Source organism: Tetranychus urticae, chromosome 1, assembly GCF_039701765.1.
Source record: "Tetranychus urticae isolate SD_2017Ah chromosome 1, NJAU_TeUrti_SD_1.0, whole genome shotgun sequence".
Lineage (NCBI taxonomy): Eukaryota > Metazoa > Arthropoda > Arachnida > Trombidiformes > Tetranychidae > Tetranychus > Tetranychus urticae.
The window spans coordinates 17,867,753-17,893,156 of record NC_142958.1 but is presented as its reverse complement, the minus strand read 5'-3'; the positions used below and the strand labels follow the sequence as shown (position 1 = coordinate 17,893,156).

Sequence of the window (25,404 nt, the reverse complement as noted above, 5' to 3'; positions counted from 1 at the left end):
TTGGGTTTTGTTGGCTTTTTTGTGAATTGATTTAAATGTTTGAAGTTTTTAATCAAAATTTACCAAGACTCGATTCCGGTTATTGTTTATGTTAAACTATAAAAATTATTAAAAACGTATTTAATCAACAAAAAGTTCACCATTGCAATCCAAAACCTCAATAATTTCAACTACTCCTTTACATACAGTCATGTCCTGTACTAAGCTAGACACTGTTAGATAATTTTATAATTTTTTTCAGTGATTTTATCGATTGGATCTAACTTCGTTTTGATTTGACGCGCAAAGTAGAATGGTTACAAAACCTGAGACTTGCAAAGATTATTAAAAGATTGAAATTTGACATGGAATCGAATTAAGAATGTTCAAACGCGAAAATGAATAAGATGGACAAATAATGTTATTTTAAATTAAAGTGATTTATTCAGATTCATTGGATACATTTGAAAGGAATTATAGATTACCCATTTATAACAGTTTCAGATTTGCAAGTGCTAGTAACTGATTGTTTGCATAGATATCAAATTGTTATATCCTCTGGATTTATAGCAACTGGAACTGATGTGTCAGCTCCATCATTTGTTACACGTGTATTGAGAAGGCCCATCAGAACCATGTTTATGGAGATAAATACGATTTTATACAGTTGCATTTTTATAATACTTTACTTTACTTTTGATTTAAAACAAGTTTATAACTAGTTTGAATGAATTTTAATTGACAACTGATAATGTTGAATAATGAACGACTGTCTTTTATATCCTTTTATGCTCGTCTATTGACTCAGCTCTATTGTCTCACAGTTAATCAATATGATGGTAGATTGTTGGAAAATGATAGAACTCGTGGACAATATTTTAATTTATGCGATTTCCAATGAAAATATTGATGCAAAGCAATCATTGAATTGAGAAAAACCTAAAAATAAATCGCAATTCACAAAATAACAAAAATACAATCAAAGTTTTAACTCGAAAGAAAATTCATCAAAAACCTTTGAATTAAGAATTAATTGAATGCGGTCTTTTCTAATCTCACTAAAGCATCATCAGATGTCGATTCTCAACAAAGAAGTCAAAGATTTACTACATCTACTACATAACAACTATAGCCAATATTAATGTCAATTTTGATAATTTTTACAACTGAAACGTCAACTACTTGATTATTAATTCTAATTGATTAAAGACAGTAGTTCAAAGGGATTATTTGATAAAGATTTCTACTTACCAGCCACTCTGTTAAATATTACCGACTTTAATAGAAAAATCATCGATTCATATCTAAATAGCTCATTCATGCTGCGATTTTCATGACCAGATCGTAGCTATGTGTCAAAAATAACGCTCGATAATCAATATCATGATCGCCTTCATCATGTTATTTGTCATCACTAACATCAGAATAGAAATTGAACATTCCACCCGATTTTTTACCCGATTAAATTCTAGAAATCTCTTCATCATAATCAATACGAAATTATTCTCTTAGCTTATAAAAATGCCGATAATTGATGGCACACTGACAAGAATGCGCTTTGATAAGGGAATGAATATCGCGATTCGAACGAGTTGAATTAATTCAATTTCAATGGTAAAATTTTATTCAACTTAGCATATCATATTTATATCAGGTAATACTTTGGTAACAGGAAAAAAGAGACTAAAAAATTTTATGTTTGCGATTTTGTTCACTTTTTCTCCTTCTCATTCTTGATAATTGACTGATGAAACAAGATGAAGATTAATGCTTGTAATTTAATAATCCAACTGGGCTTCAAGTTAATCCAATAATTTGCTTGATAGAATCAAGAGTTTCCAACATTTACTGAAATTGAAAAGAAAGAAGAAGACAAAAAGCAAAAAATTAATTTTCTCTTTCATTTTTTTCTTACCTAACCATAATGCTTATTCAATGAAAAATGATTATCATGATAAAGATAATCATGGAAAATGAGGTTAACCCTTTCTTTTCCAACATAACAATTTCAAGTTCAATGATTTTGTCTTTTGTTTTACACACACCACACACAAAAGCTAAACTAATAATAACATTTGGCTTCATTTTTGTTTCTCCTTTCATTTTCTGATTCATTTTTTCTTTCCCTTCCTATTCATGTTTGTGAATCAGGAGAAGATGCAAAAAAGAAGTAAAAAGATATTTTATTCCATTATCTAAGTGAATTAAGAATTAGCATTCCTAAGCAATTCATTTTCATTCAATATAAGATAATAATATTATTGTCTATTTATCAACAAATTAAATTGCAACATAATTGAGATGAACTTTTCTTCCTTCATTTTCTTTGCATAATTGATCTCGACGATTCATCGATTATTGAACATTTCAAGATAATACTTACAATTAACTGTGAAATGACTTTTGATTATCTGATGGGAAACCATTAATTGAAGCAACAACAAGACTGTAATTACATTCCTGGAACTGTAAGTTGACAAATTATCCGATGATCTTGAGGCTGGAATGAAAAATGAATAGAGAAAAGAAGAAAAAAATGAGTTCTTTTCATCGCCATGATACATTCGAAAGAGTTGAAAGGATACAAAAGAAATTCATGATTGGAAATATACTTCATGAATGAATTCTATGAATAAACTCGTTTCAAAGTGCAGCACTTGCAGTTGGAGTAAAATTTTCATGATAAGTGTTGATAGCAAAAATGATCAATAAATAGCAACAAGTTACTCAGGAAAATTTGGCAACTCTATTACTACAAATTCAGTGAATAGATTAACTTTTAATAGGCTGTTAAAGTTGTATAATTTAGAGGAAATGGAAAGGAAAAGTTGGATTAGAAAAATTTCCTTTCTTTTTATCATGGTTCCATCAATGAACAAACAAAAAGTTACTCATGAGCTTTGGAGTATTGAATGTGATTATCTTGATAAGGAAATATTGGTAACAACAAATGAGATGCCTTTTGATATTAATGTGCCATTTACTTTACAGTTTCAATGATTATCATGATATTGTTATAGCATTATACAGTGAATCACTTGGTTGGCTGGGAGTAAAGGCTCGGAATGGAAATAAAAAGAAATGAGTTTTTCAGGTTTTTTCTCTCTTTTTCGCATTCTTCGTTCGCTATAACTTTGTTTTTGTTTAGTTTTGCAAGTTTTTTCTTCTTCTGCTTTCTTTGCCTTGAACCACCAAGAATTGATGAGTTTATTGGTCTTCTGGGAGTCGAGAGAGGCTTGACCATCAACACATATTGAGAAGAAAGGCGAGCAAAAAAAGGACAACAAAAAGTGAAAGATTGAATAAATGACCGACACCTTGAGAACCGGAAATTTATTCCATCTCAAATGACCTTTACTTTATTGTCATTTTTCTTTCACATTTATAAACATTTTTTCTTGCATTGCCTTTCAGGAGAAACACTCAGGACAGAATAGAAACAACTTTTACTTTTCAAGTCTATTCTCCATGGACGCTGATCACGAACAATGAATATACACTGAAGATAAACACTGATACTTGAAGATAAACACTGTCAGTAACTTGAACAATTCATTTTCCAATCTGTTTTCGTTTTACTTTTCTCTACAACTTTTACTTTCTTTTTTGTCTCATTTCATTTTTATTGCATGATTCGCCATGATGACATTGTCACTTTATTTTCGCTCATTTCTCATATTATTTAATAAATTTCATCATTCGTCTATGAACGATTGCAATGTTAACTCAATCAAAAGCAATGGATAAAGTGTTGAATTGGAATAGTTTTTCTTCTTCAAAACATAAAACAGTGTTTTTCTTTTCATGTATCGATATTTTATTGGCTCTTATAAATTTAAGTTTTAAATGGCAGAACTTTGCACTCAAGAGAATCATGATGTTCTAACGAATGTCAACATAAGGCAGCAAAGAACGCTGTTCATTTTCACATTAATTATACTAGGTACATCCGGTAACAGTATAATAGCATCGTGAGTAACACTTTCGCACCTTGCTCTAATTTTTAATGCAAAGCTTTAAATTGCTGAGTTTTATTATTGATAATCCTGGAGAAAATACAGGACGCAAAGCTGTTTCAAAATAAAAAGATGACATATTAAAACACGCGGTGAAGAAAATGAAATTCTGAAAGCGTAAATACAGCCACGGAAAATGAGATGCGAATACTTTTGGTATCAATTGCGCATATAAAGATTACATTTTATTTATCAGTGATGATAGTTTATATTTGATTGGAAATCCATCATTTCCATTATTTACATTCACCCCAAACATTTTCAATTTTTAATTCAGGTGAATAAGGTGAATCAAAACAACAAGCCTTTAATCTCTAATTTTATCAAATCAAATTGATAAGTTATCAATTTATGCGTCAACTTTCTCAAAAATTTTCGCATCTCATTTTCCGTGGCTGTATATTGTGCCGTTTAAAACCAGCCTGAAAGCACAATTTTGTCTGGCAATTATTCAATAATATGTACACAGAATAGTGTTGTTGTTTTGTCGTATAAATTATGACCTATTAATTGTCTCATTGATTAGCATTTTTAAATCAAATTATAAAAATACTGTATATTTGGCAAGACACAAGGTTTGAAGTGAGCGCGTGCACATTTGTGTTTTCAAAAATTGACTTTTTACTTGTGTGACAATAAAATAAGCAAACAATTGATCAAAAAAGAGTATAAAAGGCGTTCGTTTCTTATTGAGCATCATTAGTTGTCATTTGACATCAATTTGAACTATTTTATATTAATGTTATTAAATAATTAAATGTTTTCTCAATATTTATACCAAATATAATATGCAAGATGAAACTCTTGCAGAGTCATTTTCAGTCACACTTGAAATGTAAGTTCAATTCAGCCCAAATGAATTGACCCTTAATTCAAATAATTTTGAATTAAGGGTCATTTCATTTACATTCATTTTCTACTTGCAATCAGCTTCCACAAGTAAAGAACTAAAAATTGCTCATATTTTTTTTCTATCAACAGTTATAATGTATATTTTGATGGTTCATTGAATCGCATTTCCGTTTCCATTTGTCTCGAAATCTTATTTACAGACGAAACAATCCGGTTACACGGAAGACAGTTTCATCCTTTTCCGGAAATTGACAATCATTTTACCTGAAGAAACTTTAAACGATTCAAGATGCTATTGTTACACAATAATAGACTTGTAACAAGATTATTCATTCTCGATTTAAACATTTCATCCAAACTTTTTTTCCACTCGATTCCATCCTGACATTATACTTTACAATTCTCAATGATATTTGACTTTACACTGTTACAATAAAAGAAAGCAGAAAATGAAGTTACAAGTTTTAAATATGAACAATTTGACCAACTAAATGGAGCAAAATTTCCATGAAAATATATTTCATTTTGACATTGAAAACTTGGCGAAACAAAAGATGCAATTTAAATGTGATTTTAAACGTGAATTTCTACACAAAAGCATTAAACTAAATCTAAAGTTGATTCATGAAATTTGATATCCAATTGAAAGTTGACTTTTAAAGCGAAAAAACTTTTGGAATAAATTTATTCTCAAGAATTGAAAATGTTTAAAGTATAAAGATAAATCAAAAAATAATTGATTAAATTAGAAGAAAAATTTATATCAATTTTCAAGTAAAGAGCAAATCAAAAGAAAACTAACGAAAAGAATAAGTATAAATGGCCAAGAATCGAATGTAAAGGGAAAAGGAATTGAATAACTGGGAGTGAATAATTTGTCCTGGGAGTGAGAAATGTGAGTGTCAATGAATGTGCCAAGTGAATGTTGGGAGGAAGATAAAGACAATTACCAAAGTTACTTTGAAACAATCAGAGTTGAGGCAAGAAAAGTTGAAGTGAGATTAAGTTGAGAAAACAAAAATTACAATCAATTCACTTTTACCAGAGCAATTTGTTTCATATGTACAGTCAGATGAAAATAGTGTCATTATCAGTATCTTCATGATCAACTTTAAGAGTATAAAGTGAAAAGATGAAGGATAAAAAGGAAAAAGTGAAAAGTCTTTTTTCGCTCTTCAAGCATTTCCCTTTCATATTATTGCTACTTTTTATGCTTTGACTTGTGTTTTTTTGCAATAAATAAATGATCTTAACTATCATCATCAACACCCATTTTGGCATCATTTTTTCTTCTTCTTTCATCTTCTTCTCCTCTTTTCCTCTCATTTCCAATAGTAATCATATAACATTGATGTAAGTGTACACAAGTATTAATTCACTTGAGAAACAGGGTTGACAATTAATTTTGATTGGTGTACCCATTAGTTTACTTTTTTTCATGATTGATGTTACCTTCAATGGGTTTTCTTGTTCGGTTACAACGAAAGAGAAATGACGATCATGATGGTGATGATTATGATCAAGAATCAAAAGTATCTTCCTCAAGGGCAATATAACTTATCCATTTTGGCAGAGTAAAAAAGTGTCTACCATGTTGCCTGATGATAATTAATAATCGCATGTTGGACCAAATTGTGAAGATAATTGGTTGAAAACTGAAAGGAGGAAAGGCTCAGTTGAGTTGACAGTGCATCTGGTTTGACAAACAAAAGATGAAGTCGACAGCTTTTTTCTTCTCAGACATTTTATCGGTTTAAATATCAACAAAACTTCTGCAAGCTTGTAATTTCAATGTGGAATGATCCAAAGAAAATCTCTCAATTTTATGCAAAACTTTTTTCATCAAGGTTCACACATAATCTTGAATTTCAGTTTTGGTGGAAACTCAAAATTGCCAGTCCAGTTTCATCAGCGTGCTCTCAGAAAAGATTGTATTGCTTTTGATCGAGACTGTCCTCGACTTGAGCAAGAGCCTTTAGATCATAAGTGTGATTCAAGAAAATGACCTTTGAATAGAGGTAAAATAACTGAGTAACCTTGGCCTTGTAACAATGAAAACGAATCTTCTGTGAATGTGTTACATATTAACCTTGCAGTAAATTGGAGCGAAAAACATTTCAACAATTTGTTGTTTGCCAAAAGTCAAGTTTTGATATGAAATTTTGTTGTTTAAGTGTTGAGTCAAAGAGCTGTTTTTGATTTATATAACAGGAATGAACATAAAATAATATTAGACGATAACATTGTTTTGTTATAAAGGAAGGAAATTTTGTGAAAACAAAAAAGGTTGAAAATGTTTTTTGTTGAAGCAAAATATTGTAAAACTGATTTTCATCGTTATAAAAGATGATGAGCAAAATGTGCTCAATTGGTGAAGACTAAGCTGTAAAATTATTATCAACGATATCATCGACTTAAAAGTCTTTGTTTTTTTACTTGTAAAGTGGGAATTGAAATAGTGAGGTAAAATAAAAGATGAATACATGAGAAATATGAGTTTGTGAGCATTGAAAGAACATATCGAAACATAATCTGCAAGAGAGAAGTGATATGTTTACCTTCACTCCCTCTTTATGTGTACTTTTCTTGAAGATAAAATTCAAAATGCTGCTCAATTTGACAAACAAACAAAAAACACAAGTAAAACTTTATTTTTCTTGTAAGAATAAGAGGAAAAAATATTGTCTTTTAAATGTAACAACAGATTCAATTTTGAGCCAAAAAATGACACACAAGACATTAACTATCATAGAAAGAGCAATCATGTAAAATGATTAACATTTTTCATTGAGAAAATCACTGAGCAATTATTGTCTATGAAAGCAAATTACAATCGATGCTTAAATGAGGAAGTACAAACAACTCCAATTGACTGATTGACAAATGATGATAAGACAGTCAATGGACACAATATTAGTTGGCACAGATCACTTGACTTGTGACAAGATGAAGGCTGACTAGATGAGTCCATATGCCTTTGTTACAAGTAGTGAGAACCTTAATCAGCTAGAATTATCAAATAAATAATTATTATTCTATTGGTCAAGACCAGTCAAAAGGCAAAGTCTAAGGCAAGGCTAGTCAAAGTACAACACTAATGAATGGACAAGATAAGCTTACTTTTGTTGCAATCGATTGCAAAATAATATCGAAAGATGAAGTTCAGTGAATGGACATAATCATGAAAATTGTTTCAATTGCAAACTACAATCTGTTCTGTCTCGACTGTATCATTTTTAAAGAGACCAAACTTATCAGTTTGAATAATCTGGAATCAATGCATTAGGCGAGTTTCAATTTACAGTTAACTATTAACTTGATTAAACTGTACAATTGAGAATGTCTAATCATAACATATTCATTCCGATTGCAATTGAATTTTGATCCCTCTGAAAATATTTTTATTGAAAAGATGATTTGAAAGAAGATGGAAAAGGCGAAGGAAAAAAAAGATTATCATTTTTCTGTAACAAGATTCTAGTTTTTTCAAGTCTAGTTTCTTAAACATTTCAAGTTATTATCTTACAAGTAAAAACTCATATGTAATACAATCCAAATGCAGAGTGAATTCGGTGCATTTCAGCATAAAAATGTTCATTTGATACGGTTAACATTACATTATGAAAAATATCAAATAAACTAATTATGAGGAGCAAGAGAAGAGATAAAAAATATCGATTCATAAAAGATTCAGAGAAGAATGAGAAAAAAAGAAAAGAGAAAAAGGATAAAATTAATAAATCAATTAGTTAATTAAAGTCAACTTGTTACTGGGAGTGAACACTTTACAGCATTTGCTGGACTTTTTTAAGACGAAATTCAAATTGATTATTAATTGAATTAATCTTCAATTAACACTGAAAAGGTGAACTCAAGAAATATTGCAAGATGAAAATTGAAAGAATTTTTGGCGAAGAAAAAAAAAATCTAATTAACTTTCCCTGAAACTGCTGTTGAACAATGTTTACATGAACATTAATTGTCACCTTAATAAACAATTGAAACATTGATTAATTAATAAACTTGTCTGAGTTATGAAACAATAAACACTGAATAACACCTGACATACTGATGGATATATTATATGGAATGGAATGATGAATGATTAAGTGAAACTGGTGAGTTGAATCAATTTGTGCCAAGATTTATTACAATCAAAGGAAACTGTTAAATGGTCAGTTATCGGTGTAAATCACTTGGACTTTGATTTTGCCTTTTTTGGCGAGAAGAAGAAAGTTGCTCACAAAAAGAGATTGGATAAATTCTTGAGATTATTTTGTTGGAAAATATTTGGAAAATGATGATTAAAAAAAGCGGAAAAGAAGATGCAGATGATGAGAAGATTCATGGAGAAAGAGAATGAAACAGAAAGTTATTAAGAAATAAATTAACAATGATAATGATGGTGATGATGAAGAGGATGGTTTTTATTACTATTATGTGAAAGTCAATTTACGCTAAACAGTAGTAATAGAAATACACAAGATAGCACACTTTTTCGATAATCGATATTGATTTATAATTTTTATACCTTTGTTAATGTATACTTACCTTTGACAATGCAAATATCGAAATGACCTTAATTATACCGTTATAATTAACTTACCTCGTTAAATGCACTCGTACCTTTGATAATAGATAAGTTTGATTGATATTAATGATTATTGTACCTTTTACAATACATTCTTACCTTTGGTAATGCATACAGTGATTAACCTTAAATTTTCCATGATTAATGATGTAATGCAATTAAATAAGGTTATTGCCTCGCATTCACTTATTTTTAACTTTAATCTGCAATCAAAGCATACCTGCAAGGCATACTGTGCTTAACTTTAATTATCTTTAGCAAGGATCAAGCTAAAAGGAGATTAACTGCGATCGTCAATCAAAACTTATTCAAGAGGGATAAACTTCTTAACTTTAATTACTTTTGTAACTAAGAAAGTTAAAGTAACTTTAACGATCAACATTAATCAAATTCTGTGGGAAAGCCCTGCAGGGAAGATTAAGCTTTCCTTTAATCGCTTTTTGAAACATTGTTGCAAAAGATGACCAACCTTGATTACTTTTTGCATCTTCAATGCTATGAGAAGATTAAAAGAGGATGGTCACGCTGGGGCAAACATAATTTTCTTTTAGTATTGTAAAGCTTCTCAAAGTGGATCGTTATAATCAATCATGGATATCGTTGCAATTTTGATACAGAACGAAGTGACAGTTTGATTGCATTCTAATAATTAATTGCCGTTTATTCGTGTAAAGGTACACTGTGGAATGTAAAATAACAAGAAAAATTGGTTTTATGAAGATAAAGATGGGCGGGCGAATGAAGAGAAAGAGAAATCAGAGCGTTATTTGCTTCAGTTTTAATTCATCGTTCGGCCGAACTTGTTCAAAATTTTGATCTTCAACTCCTCTGATCATATTACAGTAAGTGTAAAACTTTGTGATTCCTTTAATAACGTTTTAACTTTTTCTTATCTTTGCAGGCTAAACCAACTTGTTGATTCCATAAAGGTAAGTTAAAGGTAAGGAGGTTTCAAGTACAAACTGTTTCTAATCTTTTTCTTTTTTGTGACATTGTGTGACTTTTTGTGACTTTGTGAACCATTGGATTTTTTGACTTTTGTGACTTTTGTTCCATTGGATTATTTACAGCATCATTGGTACACATCAGCAGCCACCAGCATCGGAAATTAAGGTTCAACACAACCAGTATCACCAATCGACCAGTTACAGAATCAACCAGCAAAAAATCGCCGCCGACCGCCGCCAACCATCAACCTTCAACGTTCAACCACCAAGCATCAACCACCAACTGAAAAAAGTAAGTTTATTAAACTTTTCTTAGGTTGGGTTAGGTTAGGTTAAATTTGTGCATTTACATCATTTTCTTAAAATACTTTTGCACTTGCAAAGAAATTCATAATGAAAATGAGTAAAGATAATTTGTTGATAAATTTGTGTTGAATTGTTTCAATCTTGTGATGCATTGTCTTGTCAACGACCATTTGCTTTCAATTAAACTTGTTTCTTTCAATGCTATTTTTAGAAACTTTGTAACAGCTCAGACTTGATCATTTTAAAGGTTGAACAATTGTTGATCAAGGATTAGTCCAAGTTAATCTTGTGGTTCTTTATTGATTTCCTGAGTCCAGTTAAAGGATATCCTCATGGTATTAACCTCTTCTCGTAACTGTTAACAATTATCAGCATTTGTCTGAATTTAATCTTTTCCTTCTCTTTCGTTTTACTTAGTTTTTTAACATTCACAGACTCTTCTTGATTGACAGTTTCAATTAATTCAAATAATAATTCAAGGTTTAACCATGCCTGTGACTCGCTTCTCCACAATGTCATCAGAAATGAGGATGAACACAAAAAATCTTTACAAGCTAATCATATGCTGAAGTGTTTTTTATGCTCCATAAACTCATATTCACCTTCAATAATTGAATTAATTGTTTCCCACCTAATCTTGAAGTTTATTCATAATTAATCTTGTGAGTCTCTTGGCTGGTAATTGACTGGTAAATTGTTACCAGTGTTGACTTTAGGTGAATAATACAAGTAAACGTTTATTCCTGTTTGAATAGAGAGGAAAATAAAGAAATATATTAATAGAAATAAATGTTGAACATTATATAATTTAGTTTAAACGTACCCTAAATCTATTTACAAAATGACAAACCATCAGGCAAAATGAATTGATGCAAAGTAATGGAATGTCCCAGTGATGAATATGAAGGTGGATAAAGGAGAAGCAGAATGATGCTGATGATGACGATTATGATGATAAAAAGGAGAGAAAGAAAGAGGAAAGGAAAGGAGGAAAAATCAACATGAATGTATCATGGTTTAGGTTTGATGACGAGAAGGAAAAAAAACTTAGCAAGTAGAAAAAAAGCTGCATGACTGAATCGTTGTTAGGAATATATTTGAAGGAATGAAAATTGTAATGGTAGACTAAAGTAGGTAACCATTTGATTACATATAATGGTTGTCCGAGCTCAGAGTAACCATATAAATCTATTACACAGACTCATAGGAATATATATCCAACTATTTGGATAACTATAGTTAGATGTAAACATTTTTTTCCAGTTGTTGTGAAGAAAATGATTTCAAGTTAAAGATGATAGAAAAGGAAGAAGAGGCGAAAAAAGCGAGGAAAGAAACATGAAGGAGGTGAAACAATAGAGAAGGGAAAAAGATGATGTTGATGTTGATGATGAAGAAAAAATAGAATCTGTTTCTGTATTTGGTTCATCATTTGAAGATTAAAACTGATGCTTTCAATCAATATGATATTAGGCTCATCTTTTCGTTATGAGGACAAGAAGAAGTTTAAGGTGAAATGATGTTAGTTTTTTCTCTAACTTTCTTCTAGTTCATCATCATCATTTTCTGAATCTTGGGAAAATGAGTTTAGTTTCAGACAGAATAATGTTTTGTTAGATCAAGATGGAGAAACAGAAACATAGTTTAGTTATATATATAAATATATCCTTTTTTTGATGATAACTTCAGTGGGAGGTTTAGCTGATGGTCGCTATTGACATAATTGGTTTCCATTAAACACTTGATCGCTCCCGCAACTTCCATTGAATAGGTGCTTTTAAAAGTATCAAAACGATGAGGTTAAGCTCAATATTCAACTATAAATAGAGATGAAGGGAGAAAGATTTTTTTTGTTAGTTACAATATTACAGGGAATCAATCAGTATTACGAGTTTTACTTACAATAATATTTTGTTTACGGTTCAAGATATCACTATTGTTTCAGGATAATCAGTGATGATGATGATGATTACAGTTAAATGTAGGTTGTTCAAGGTGTACAAAGGTATTACAAGTAAATTTGATGTTATCGACTTGTTTGATTTTTTAAAGGTTAATTTATATTCATTGGTAACAAACAATAAATTTAGGTTCTTCTTTAGTCATTCTCTTTGTTTGTTTGGTTGTAAACAGTAATAACTAATTTAGTTAATATATTTATATGTATATTGGTTTGGTTATATGTAAAGTTGTATGTACAATAGGCAGCAATGCTTGAAGCAAAGCGATTTTGTTTTTTTTTTTGTTTTAATTTGTTTATCATGTGTTAATTGCGTTTGTTTCAAGAGAAAAAATTAATTTAAAAGAAAAGGAAAGATTGCAAAAAACACCTTTTCAATGACTTTTCTCGAGACAATTTGACAAGATTACCATGCAGAGCAATAAGAGGACCACATGTTATACACTTTTGTACACATTATGGTTAATATTGTATATTGAAAGAGTGTGACAGCGGAGAGTGTACTATATTATAAATTAACCACTCACATTTTGTTTTGGCTTTACATTAATTTAGATCTAGATTTCGTAGTTGAACTTGTTGTTGCTTTATGACGTTAATGTGTAATCGTTTCCCTTCATACCCATGATTTGACTTGACTTGACTTTTCGACTATAAATTGATAAAGGATAGAATTCATGAACTATGTAAATATATATATACATATGATTTTTTGCATGTGGATATTTATAAATTAGTTAGGTTCTATCTTGCGAATTATTCCTATTAGATCAGCAATAAACCATTTTCGGATGTTGCTTTTTGGTTGTTGTTAACTAATAATTGACTTTCATGAATACTTGAAGAAAATAAGAAGAAAATTTTGAGTTTCGGGTTAAACTCAATCAACTCATCATTTCCTAGATATCTTAATTTTCTTCAAGTTATCATTTGGTTTATTTTTGCAACCATCCTTTAGCATTAGACTTCTTCTTTGACGTGTTTAAACCAAGTTATGCGAGCAGATTTCTAGAACGAACTCATTTTACAAACTAATTTCAAGCAAACTCATTTATTTGAATTAATTTTGTATTGATAAAAGACATTGAAATGTAAATGTAGTGTCTTAAATTTATTCTTTTTTATTCATCTCTCTTCATTATCTAGAATATGTATCGAGTTAGCCCTGGATCTAGCCCTACATCCTTAAGATTTATTAAAATTGAAGAGCAAGAGGGTGAAAGCTTGTCAATGTCAAGAGAGACATTACTCTTTTTATTTCCTGACCATCCTCTTGCAATTGAAAACAATGAGGATTTTCCCATGGAAGACACTTCGGCAGACTTACTCGATCTTTCTACAGCTGAAAATACATTGATAGATAATTTTTCCGATGATCCGATTGATCTTTCTGCTGCTGCTCATTCATTTATCGATAATTTTAGCAATGATATGATTGATCTGTCTACTGATGATAGTGGATTAATGGATAATTTTTCACAATTTAATCATGTTGAGAGGGTTGAGATGGATGCGAGTGCGCAAGAAACTAATCCCTTACCTTGCGCAGACTCAGAAACCATTCAATTAGATGATTTAGAAGACATTCAATTGGATGATTTAGAGGAAGAGCCAATGAACTTGGCTGATATACCTGTTTCCATTTTCGATTTTCTGTCTTTATTATCCTTAACCCCTCCTCTTGAAGTACATTCTGTACTTGCATGTGTTGTGACGATAGATTTGAATCCCTTAATAATTCATCTATCGAGAAGATTATTTTTTGATGTAATGAATCGAGTTCCTCAAGAAACTTTGTATGACATTTTACATTATCTTAATAATTAAATGATTTCATTATAATTTACACAATAGTTACAAATCTATTTTATAATTTGATAAATTTACAGATGAAGATAATATCCTTAAGCTCAAAACCAAATAGAAGATCGGGTCGTGTCCCATCAAAAGATGAATCTTTTTGGATTGAAAAAGATAAAGTTGATTGTTCAATTCTGAAAATTCCTGAAAATGATGCATGTTCAACTGAAAATACTGATAATCCATGTAAAGCTTCAAAATATGTGAAATGCCTGAAAAAATTACATAAAAAAGTAGATTATAAAACATTATACTGTAAATCATGTAATGGTGGTAGAAAGCTAAAAGACATTGACAGGAAAAAGATTTTGCACCAAACAAAAGTTCCTCGTTTCCAAACAAAGAGGTTATGTATTCGAAATTCAGATAATGCTTGTCCAAGAGTGAGCCAAGTTAGAGATTGGTTAATTTATTGTAAATTTAAACGATATTTTATGTCAAAATGTAAAGAACATTCTAGTCTTTACAAAAAAATCAAAGAAGATGTTGAAATAAGATATTCTGTAATGACTGAAATTTTCACGAATTAATAATAAAATTTATCTATTTAAAAAATAGATAACAATGAAAGTCAATCCATCAATTGAAAACTGGACGGATCCTGAAGCCATTGAATCATTGAAAAAATTTTTGAGAATGAAATTGATAGACCATAGATTCAACTCTTTTGACGGATCTCCATATACGTTAGAACAAAAGTGTACGGCTGCTTATGATGGTTTTTATCTTTCCAGTAACAAAAGAAACTTTGTATGTTTCTCATGTGGTATACATATACCAACAACACTTGCGAATTTTAAGATAACAAATTTGCACAAAACCTTTTCACCTGATTGTGCCTATTGCAAAAGGGAGGAACTAGGCTTGAAATTATGGCAAGATGGAAATTCCAGGTTTTCCTATTTTTGTGTGCCTAAAAAAATGGAGTTCGGGTATCAAGAGAACTTGATAAAAATGGTGAAACTTGTGAAGAAGAGTTTCAACACGATTGAAAAAAGTTTAACATCATCTTCTTACATTTTAAATCCGATGAAAGTTTACCAACTTTTCCAAATAAGGGAAAATAGATATTATTCTTTCAAAAATTCTACTTGCCCCATTGAAAAAGTAAACGCGTTTGTGGAATCTGGATTTTATTACTTGGGTTATCAAAATATTGTACAATGTGCTTTCTGCTCCTTGGCCTTTCGTGGTAACAACCCACGCCATCCGTCCGCCATTCATAGATTTTTTTATCCTGGATGTCCTTTTTTAACATTGGAACGATATAGAATTGATCGAGAATATTGTATCATTTGTTTGGTGGAACCAAGGAGAATTTTATATTTACCATGCAAACATTTGATAACATGTGAGGGATGTGATGATAGATTGCTAGACCAAAATCAGGATGACTGCCCTCTGTGTCGTACTGCTATCATTATTAGATTAGTTTGCATCTCTCCTTAGGTAGATGATTATACAAAATACTTTTAAACACAATATTAAATATTTTTCTTTAATTTCAGATCGAGATGACAAAGTATAATTTGAGAAGTAGAAAGCCAAAGTAAGTCCATCTATAGCTTTCTGATTGAGTATTTATACTTACATTCAATCTCCTTTCACTTCAGAATACCAATGCTCAAACCTGGTCCAATCAAACCTCGTTTGAAACTGTTGATGGATTTTTTCGATGCTAGGGAGTATCTTTATGGGCGATCGCTGCACCAATTTACGCAGGCTTTGAATAAAATTAAAGGATCAGATTATTTAATGAAAAAAAGGAGAGGTATTATATGTAAAATTAATGAAACTGTTGCGGAGTTTCGTGAAACTCAATTTATAATCTTGGAAGACTACAAGTATTTGCGCATGTTTTTGCTTGAATTATATCTTTGTATTGTTGATTCTATTCGAATCCATTAATTATTTGGTGTTCTATTTACTGGTGAACTCATTTCTTTTAATATCACTTTTAAACCTGCAAGCATTAAAGCTATTTTTAAATAGACACTCCTTTCATTTTGCAATCTCATTTTTCGCTTATAAAATGAAAAACTTTAAATTATTTTTGACATAACAGAAATAACATCTATTGGAAACATGATAGAAATGAAAGTTTTTTCTGAAAAAAAATTTAAAGGAACTGAGGTTAGACTATGGTTGAATAAAAACAAATATAGAATACTTAAACCAAGTTTCTTGGAACGACTTGACCTGCTTTTCACCAACAACAAGTTTACAAAGAGCTTAAAGGGATCTCTTATTGGACCAGTTAAACGACTTGATGATAATAATTTCATCTTGAAAGGTAAGTCTATTGCTACAGTTTATATAACATTTACTAACTATTTTCTCTTTCTTTTAGTTTCCATAGATGAACAATATTGTGATTCAATATTAACCTTTTTCTGTTCATCCATCCTACACCATGATCATCTAAATATCACTGAAAAAATTGAGCTCGCCTATGCTCTTGATTTTTTTGGTATATGTTTAGATGATAACGCTCACAAGTATGAGTCAATTAATAATTTGAGACAACAATTGATTGACTATGCACTATCTTTAGATAAATTTGAACCTTTACTTCTCATAACATATCTTATCCCTGAAGTTGAAACCAAAGAATTGGGTTAATGATACATGAAACCTGTTTTCTGTCCTCATTTCATAATCTAATTCTGTGTTCTCATTCCGTGTCCTCATTTAAAATATGTCATTAGATAAAAATAGCTTAGAAGAGGGAGTGTCCAAAGCGAGGGAGCTAAGAAAAGCATTTTGAAAAGAGTATAAAAGCATAATGTTTTTGCAATTCACATCATTCAACTTTTTGTCATCGACTTAAAACATTATGGACTCAAATGGTAGCAACTCTTCAACTTCATCAACTGTAAACAAGAAGAGTTTTCAACGTAAAAAGTTTACCGATGGTTTTGAACAATTACTCAGTGTAGAAGTTTGTCCACAACTATGGATTACAGTTCAAAAGTCAAAAACTCAACAAGGTAACATGTTTGTAGACATACGTCGAAGGAAAGAGGGTCAATGGAAGGGAAACAAAATATTCATTCCAACACATGCAGGTCTGTTCCTGAAGTATGCCGAGTATGAAAAGTTTAAACAAAAGTTGGAGATGGTTCTCGTTAACATTGAAAAACGGTTTGATTTTTCACACTACAATGGACGACGAATCATTGGATTGGTTTTACCAGACGGGACTTTATCTGTTGAGCTTAAAACTGACTACAAAGAAGCAAAGATTATCCTTACTCGAGATGAAATTGATAAATTGATTTCACACGCTGTTGCTGATGGCATTGCTTCTGCAATGTCTCAAGTCATTTATGAAGAATGAATATTTCTCATTCTTTTGATTTATATTCCTCCCTTTTATTCTATTTTTATCTTTATTCTATTTTTATCGTCATTTTATTTTTATCTTTATTTTATAATATATTATTCTGCAAAGTAGATATTCTTGTTTGTGTAAACCTGTTACTTTGAATGTATCCACCCATCTAGAGTGAGCAATTTTTGGTATATAAAGCGGTATTTCTTTTAGAGAAGATCATTCAAAATGATTGAGAGTTTGAACTTTTGTAAGTGTTATCCAGATGTACCTACTCCAACTCGAGCAACTGCTGGATCAATTGGATTTGATTTGATGTCTTGGGAAGATGTAGTTTTAACATCGCAAAAGATTGTCATCGTTAGAACTGGTATCAAGATACAACCCCCTGCTGGAACATACGTCAGACTTGCTTCACGTTCTGGACTTGCTTCAAAAGGTATTGTTGTCCAAGGAGGAGTGATTGACCCGGATTATACTGGAGAAATTAAAGTTATCCTGCATAATTTCTCTGATAATCACATCATAATCAAAAAAGGAATGAAAATTGCTCAAATGATTGTCGAAAGAGCAGAGGTACCCGATTTGATTGAGTTTCCAAGCTTACCTGGATGTAGTGAGAGAGGGGATTGTGGTTTTGGTTCGTCTGGAATTTGATTTTTTACTCTATTATTACTCTATTCTATACTCATGATATAACCGGTTTTATATTACTTTATTTTATTTTGTTTTTTTTTATCTACCGTCATTTATTCTTTCTATTTATACACTTTTAATCTCTAAAAAACAATAAAAAGAGCGCTCCCAAAAACGCCTTTTCAGCCTAAATTCTTATTTAAAGTCAAAGCTTACCATTTTAAAGTTCATATCTTGAAATGTTTTCATGCAAGAAGTGTGGAGAGAAGTTTGCGAAACACAAAACTTTACTTCTCCACAAAACAAAGTGTAAAAGAGTAACTTGTGCCAAATGTAAGAAAGTCTTTAACAAACTGTCCTTTTTAAACCATCTAAGTCAGTGCAAACAATTTCAATTATCTCAGCTTGCTGATCATTCAACATTTAAGCTACACAAAACTGCTTATGGGAACAAACTTGCAATCTACATCAAAGTGAATAATTGGTCCTCAATTGAGAGCATGCTGAGAAGTGAAAAGAAAAATATTCAAGCTCTATTAGAGTACATAATTGAAAAGCTTGGTTCCATAAAAGTTCAATCTTGTCTCCTTTTAAAGTTCATCAAGCAGAAACCTGACGGAGATACAGACACAACGGACATTTACAAAATATCACAAATGCATCGTTTGACCAACATGATCAACTTTGAAGAGTTGATAAAAGAATGGATGGAGGAGGTTGAGTTGTCAATAGATCAGTTCACACAACGTGGTAGTGGTTGGGTTTTACAGACAGTAAAAGTATTGGAAATTCGGATAGGAAAACTTAAAGAACACAGTGGTGGTTGTTCATCTATTAAATTACCTGTTAAATTGATGCAAAAGAAAAGTTTGATTTCACCACTTTGTAACAAAGATTGCTTCAAATGGTCAATTCTCATGGCGTTACATCCTTTGAAAAGAAATAGAGGTAGAACTGCAAGCTATAAAGCTTACGTTCAACAATATGACTTTCGTGATGTTGGTCTTCATACTCCATTATCTAAAATTCTTAGCTTTGAAAGGCGAAATAAGGTATCAGTAAATGTTTACACGCTGTCTCCTGATAAAAGTCAAAAAATTGTTCCATTGAAAGTTAATAAGAATCCACAACTTCAACATGCAAATTTGTTCCTGTACGAAGACCATTATTTCTGCATATCAAACTTTCATGCCTTTGTAAAAAGTGATCATTCATGGGAAAGGTTTTTTTGTGCATCATGTATGTGTGGATTTAGAAATACTAAATCACTTGCAGAACATGAGATTGAGTGTTATCAAAAGGCGCCACAAGCAGCGATACTACCTGGTACTGGTAAAATATCTACAAAATGTACATTTAACAATATTCAAAAAACAATTCCTTATCCCTATGTTGTTTATGCTGACTTTGAGTCATTACTGAGACAATCAGACAAGACACTTTCTAAAAGTACATTCGAATACCAAAAGCATGAAGCGTGTTCATTTGGATTAATTGCAGTTGACTGGAATGATGAAATTTTGTACAAGAAATTTTATCGAGGAACAAACGTTTGTGAGAAATTTTTTCAAACATTGTTCAATATGAGAATGTATCTTAGGAGCCACTTTGCTAGGAACAGAAAACCGATTACATTCACAGATTTTGAAAGGGAGATTTATGAACAAGCAACTGATTGTTATGTATGTGGAAAAGAGCTGTTATCTGACAGAGTTGTTGATCATTGTCACCTAACTGGAAGGTTTAGAGGAGCTGCTCACAATCAATGTAACCTAAGGATGCGTGTTCCTGAGAAAATACCAATATTATTCCACAATTTAAAAGGTTATGATGCTCATATAATCATGAATGGTTTGAAAACCAATTTGATTGAGAAAATTAATGTGATTCCGCAGAATGCTGAAAAATACATTGCAATAATGATGGATGACTTTTTGTTCTTAGACAGTCTCGCTTTCCTGCTTTCAAGTTTAGACACATTAGCAAACAACTTGTCTAATGGTGAGAAAACCAAATTTCTTAGACAAATGTTTTCAGAAAATGATTTACCGTTTTTACTTTCTAAAGGATGCCTGCCCTATGAATATATGGATTCATGGGAAAGATTTGCAGAAAAGTCTCTACCTCCAATTGAGAAATTTTATTCAAGTTTATCGCTGAAATCAATCGACCCTGATACTTATGAAAGATTAACAAGCATCTGGAATCACTTCAATTGTGAAAATTTAGGTGATTTTCATGATATCTACTTGAAAGTTGATGTATTATTACTAGCATCAGTTTTCCAAAACTTTCGTTCAACTAGCTTACAACAATTTGGACTAGATCCATGTCATTATTTTTCAACACCTGGATTAACATGGGATGCAGCTCTTAAACTGACGCAAACTGAATTAGACCTATTGACTGATATTGATATGATTATGATGTTTGAAAACGGAATAAGAGGAGGGATATCTTGTTCAATGTTGCGTTATTGTTTAGCTAACAATAAGTTTTCTGAAAGTTTCAATCAGAATGAAGCCTCATCATTCATCACCTATCTCGACGTGAATAATTTATATGGTTATGCCCTTTCTGATATTCTACCCTGTGGCAAGTTTGAATGGGTTAAAGAGGATTGTTTTCAGGATGTAATTAAAACAATTCTTGAATCGAATGAGTATAGAGAGATAGGATATGTACTAGAAGTAGATTTAGACTATCCGCCTACTTTACACGATTCACATAATGATTACCCATTAGCTCCAGAAAAAATAATAGTCGAATATGATCAATTGAGTGATTATCAAAAAGAAACAATCTCAATGCTAGAATCAGCTGGAATTAAGCGGTATAAGACAAAAAAATTGGTGCCAAACTTGATGCATAAAAGAAAATATATTGTACATGAACGCAATCTCAAATTCTACATTGAAAAAGGAATGGTGTTGAAGAAAGTACATCGCATCATTCAATTTGAGCAGAAGCCTTGGCTCAAATCATACATTGAAATGTGTACAGAAAATAGAAAGAAAGCAACGTCGAATTTCGTAAAAGACTTTTGGAAATTGATGGTGAACGCTTTGTATGGTAAAAGTATTGAGGACAAGCGAAAACATACAAAAGTTGTAGTGGCAACAAACGGAAAACAAGCTATGAAGCAAGTTAGACAACCGATGTTTGATCAATTTTACATACTCGATAACAACATTGCGATCATAAAACTAAGAAAATTTCAAGTCGTTTTTGATAAACCAATTTATCTCGGGTTCACAGTTTTAGATTTATCAAAGTTGCACATGTACAAATTACATTACGACTTTTTCAAAAGAAAGTATGGAGATAAATTATCATTAATTTACACTGACACTGACAGTTTCATTTACAATATTCAAACTGATGATTTATGCGCTGATTTGAAGGAACTAGACTTTCTTATGGACTTTTCAGATTATCCAAGAGAACATACTTTATTTGATGAAGTCAACAAGAAAAAACTTGGTTTCTTGAAAGACGAAATGAATGGAGAAATTATTGATGAAGTCATCGCTATAAAGTCGAAACTTTATGCTATTAAATATGGAACAAAGAAAAAAATGACAGCTAAAGGTGTACAGAGAGCTATTGTGAAAGAGACTTTCTCAATTCAAGATTACAAAGATTGTTTATTCAAAAATCAGCTTTCTAAGCATACAAATGCCCGGATTCAGAGTAGGAAACATAACATTTCAACAGTTAAAATAAATAAATTATCATTTTCTCCGCTTGATGATAAACGATACATTCTCAATGATGGAGTTACAACATTAGCATTTGGTCATTACAAAATAAAGAGTTGATCAACTTTTGCAAGGTAATTCGTATCAAAACCTAACCTAACCAATCATTATTGTTTTATCATTTCTTATTAATTAATCTTATCATGTTTTTTTCTTTTTGCAGATGGCCAGATATAACATTAAAGCGCGTGCTCAAAGAGAGAGCAGAAATCAAAAAACAAGAGAGAGACAACTCGTTTCACGGAGAGAGCCTATTGTCTATGCCATGGTTCTAGAAGTCATCAAAAGAATGTTTGTCGAAGGACTGCTCACTGCCCAATTATTAAACTGGGATGGTAATCGATCGCCAAACCATGAACCGGTGACAACTAAATTTAAAGAAGATGGAACCATTGATTTCGATGATTGGAATGAAGAAGGTGATAAAAACTTCTTTCCAAAAGAAAAAGATAAAGAAAAAGAAATTGAAATGGATCCAGGATGGTCTGCAGGCTGTGATGAAATGCCTGCTCAAACATTCGATGAGGAAATGGATGACATTTCCGAAATGATTTCAAATACTTTGTAATTTCATTTATTTATTCCATTTGTACTCATTTATATTCATTTGTATTCATTTATATTCATTTTTAATCATTATTACGCTTTTGTTTTTTAATAAATTTTTTTTATTATATTTTCATTGTAATTAGTTTTACATTTCATAAAAGGAAAGTCCAAGCCTGTAAAACAACTTTTTAAAAAGGTAATACAAAAATATCCACATTTTATTGATAAATCCCCTTGGAAAACAGCTATATTCCACTCATAACCATAATTTTTACAGTTTCTTTCTAGGAAGGTTTTTACATTCCCTGGCGGTGGTTGTCCATATGAATCAAAGTAAACACCATTTCCATATTCGGATACATAGACTGCTGTCCAATGTGAACCAGATTTCCAGCTCGGATCAAGATTGATTATTATTCCAAATGGTTTTGAGAGTAAGGTAAGTGGAATTGCATCCATTGCGTATACTCCTTTGAAACTTTTGTATCTAGCGAGATAATTTTGCATATCTAAAGATGTTAGTGCCATCAGTAGTCAGTGACAATATTACGTGCAGCATCGATTTGTAAAACGCTATCATATATAGCAAACACCAGCATATGCATTCCTTCATTTAGAGCAGAATTAAATTGGATATCCATGCGCACATTACCTCTCTTGATCATTGATAATACTCCTGAATCACTTGCGAGAGTGCCATCATCGGTTAAATCAAAAACTAGAAGCGGATATTTATCAGGATAATTTTGATATTTTAGATTGATTTTAGGTAGCCCACTATCTTGATTCATGGAGCGGAAAACATTGAAGTATTCTCTCATGAATAATTTATCTTTGAAATTTGGCTGGTAAGGTGTACTCGGTATTTTAGTTCCATTTACAACAATCGTAGCGCTTTGAAGATTTTTATGTTCAAAATTGAAAGAATCTTTAGCCAATTTCGCATTAAATGCGTCATCAGAAACAAAACCAACAATAATTTTCCGTGGTAACTGTCCATTGTATACATTGTCAATGCTATTTGCAGCAAAGTCTTTTGGTAGATGAAATGATTTGACTTCATTTCTTTGAAAGTAATACTTTGCCGGACTCTTTTCCAATTGTGAAGTGATTGCCATTTGTACTGGAGCATACAATTTAACTCTTCTTATGAAAAGAGAAAGCTGTGTAAACTCTACACTCAGCGGAGTTACTTCTGTTGCGCTGGTCAATCCAAAAGTCTGCGGTGCACATTTGAATCGTAATGAAATGGGTACATTATCAATCAAAAATTTTTCTTGTTGAAACATTGGGGCGTGAATAGGTATTATAATGTCAAATTCTTTTTTATCTTTGATTCTATCAGATCTCACTGATTCTGTATCATTTATCATTTGACAATCATCAAGGGGTGATTTATACTTGAAAAATATATCATCAATGTAGGACTGATAGTGGTATAAACTATTTCCAGGTGTGATATTTACACTTCCAAGATAAACATCAAGTTGCTCAAATAGTGAGGCAGCGAAATTGTTTGTGGGTGTAACACTTTTTCCTGTGGGTACATCAATCTTCATTTTTGCATACAAATAAGATGCAGAGAGGTCCGTATAGTGTTCAGAAGCTGGCACTATGAATTCAAATACATTAGCTTTCGCAATCGATCCTACCGGTCTGTATTCTGTGTCATAGATACTTTCAATGACAGTCTGTGTTGGCGGAAATTTAAATAAATCAAGCTCAGCAATAGTAGCTGGAGACGAAGATGCATGTATATACTCCATTATTTGAAAATATCTCGTTGTCTTATTACTCTCCTCTTTTTGATTCCTTTCTTTTTGCTCACTCTTTTCAGAGTGTGCTTCTTCACTTTACGTAAAGATTTTGCAGGTTTAGACTTTCGTTTCCTTTTATATAATCTTTTTCGGCCACTTCCTTCCTGTTTCACAACCTTTTCCTTAATTTTAGCTAGTCCTCTATTTGCTAAATCTTTAACACTATCTTTAAAGGCTTGTTGAATTTGTGGGTCTTGTACTACACGCTTACCGATACTGACTCCTTTATTCAGAGCTTCTTTGCCCAAATACCTTATAACAGGCATAGCTAAGCGTGAAAAGAAGCTACCGAAACCATACCCTCTTTGGTACCTAGGACCTCTGACTATTCTGATGTCTCCGAATCCAGAACCGACTTGATGTGCAAAATAGTCATTGAAATCACTATCTTTAGGACAGTAAGTTTTTCTTTGAATCATTTTATTAAATTCATCATTTCAATACATTGTTTTCTTTATATTAATTCTTTTTACGAAAATCTAAGCTTACAAAAACTCTTCCAATGTTTGCAAATTTAATCTGCTCTCCAGTATCATCCAAGCAAAAAATCGCAATATTTTCAATATGGTTTTTCCGCACTGGATAATATATTCGATGCTCAAAAGTACAATAGCCGATTCCTTGATAAATACCAGTCGTCAGTGGTACTGCTCTCAATACAGGCGCTTTTGTTCCTGCAACCGTATGATCTCGTATGATATCAGTATATACGTACATCAAATTGACATTATTTTTATGATAAAGAGGTGTTGTTACTACAACTTGCTGTTTAAATGGGTCAATATTATCGATCAAA

The 25,404-nt window shown here is 31.3% G+C and overlaps 1 protein-coding gene and 1 long non-coding RNA gene across 2 annotated transcripts in view; both read right to left on the bottom strand.

Annotated features, from left to right (window-relative positions):
* Positions 1-1,576: 1,576 nt before the first annotated feature.
* The window catches only part of LOC107371999 (uncharacterized), a 34,297-nt gene continuing 10,469 nt past the window's right edge, over positions 1,577-25,404 (bottom strand). Inside the window, exons 4-5 of the mRNA XM_015940145.3 lie at positions 2,363-2,479; positions 1,577-1,827 (exon numbers count right to left, since the gene is read on the bottom strand). Of these exons, the coding sequence (XP_015795631.2) occupies positions 1,808-1,827; positions 2,363-2,479 (137 nt within the window). The 3' untranslated portion in view covers positions 1,577-1,807. The remainder of the gene's footprint in view (positions 1,828-2,362; positions 2,480-25,404) is intronic.
* On the bottom strand, positions 10,748-12,934 carry LOC149094696 (uncharacterized). The gene is made up of 3 exons (XR_016200947.1): positions 12,594-12,934; positions 11,515-12,508; positions 10,748-11,434 (listed from the first exon to the last, which is right to left on the bottom strand). It is a non-coding gene; the product is annotated as an uncharacterized LOC149094696 (long non-coding RNA).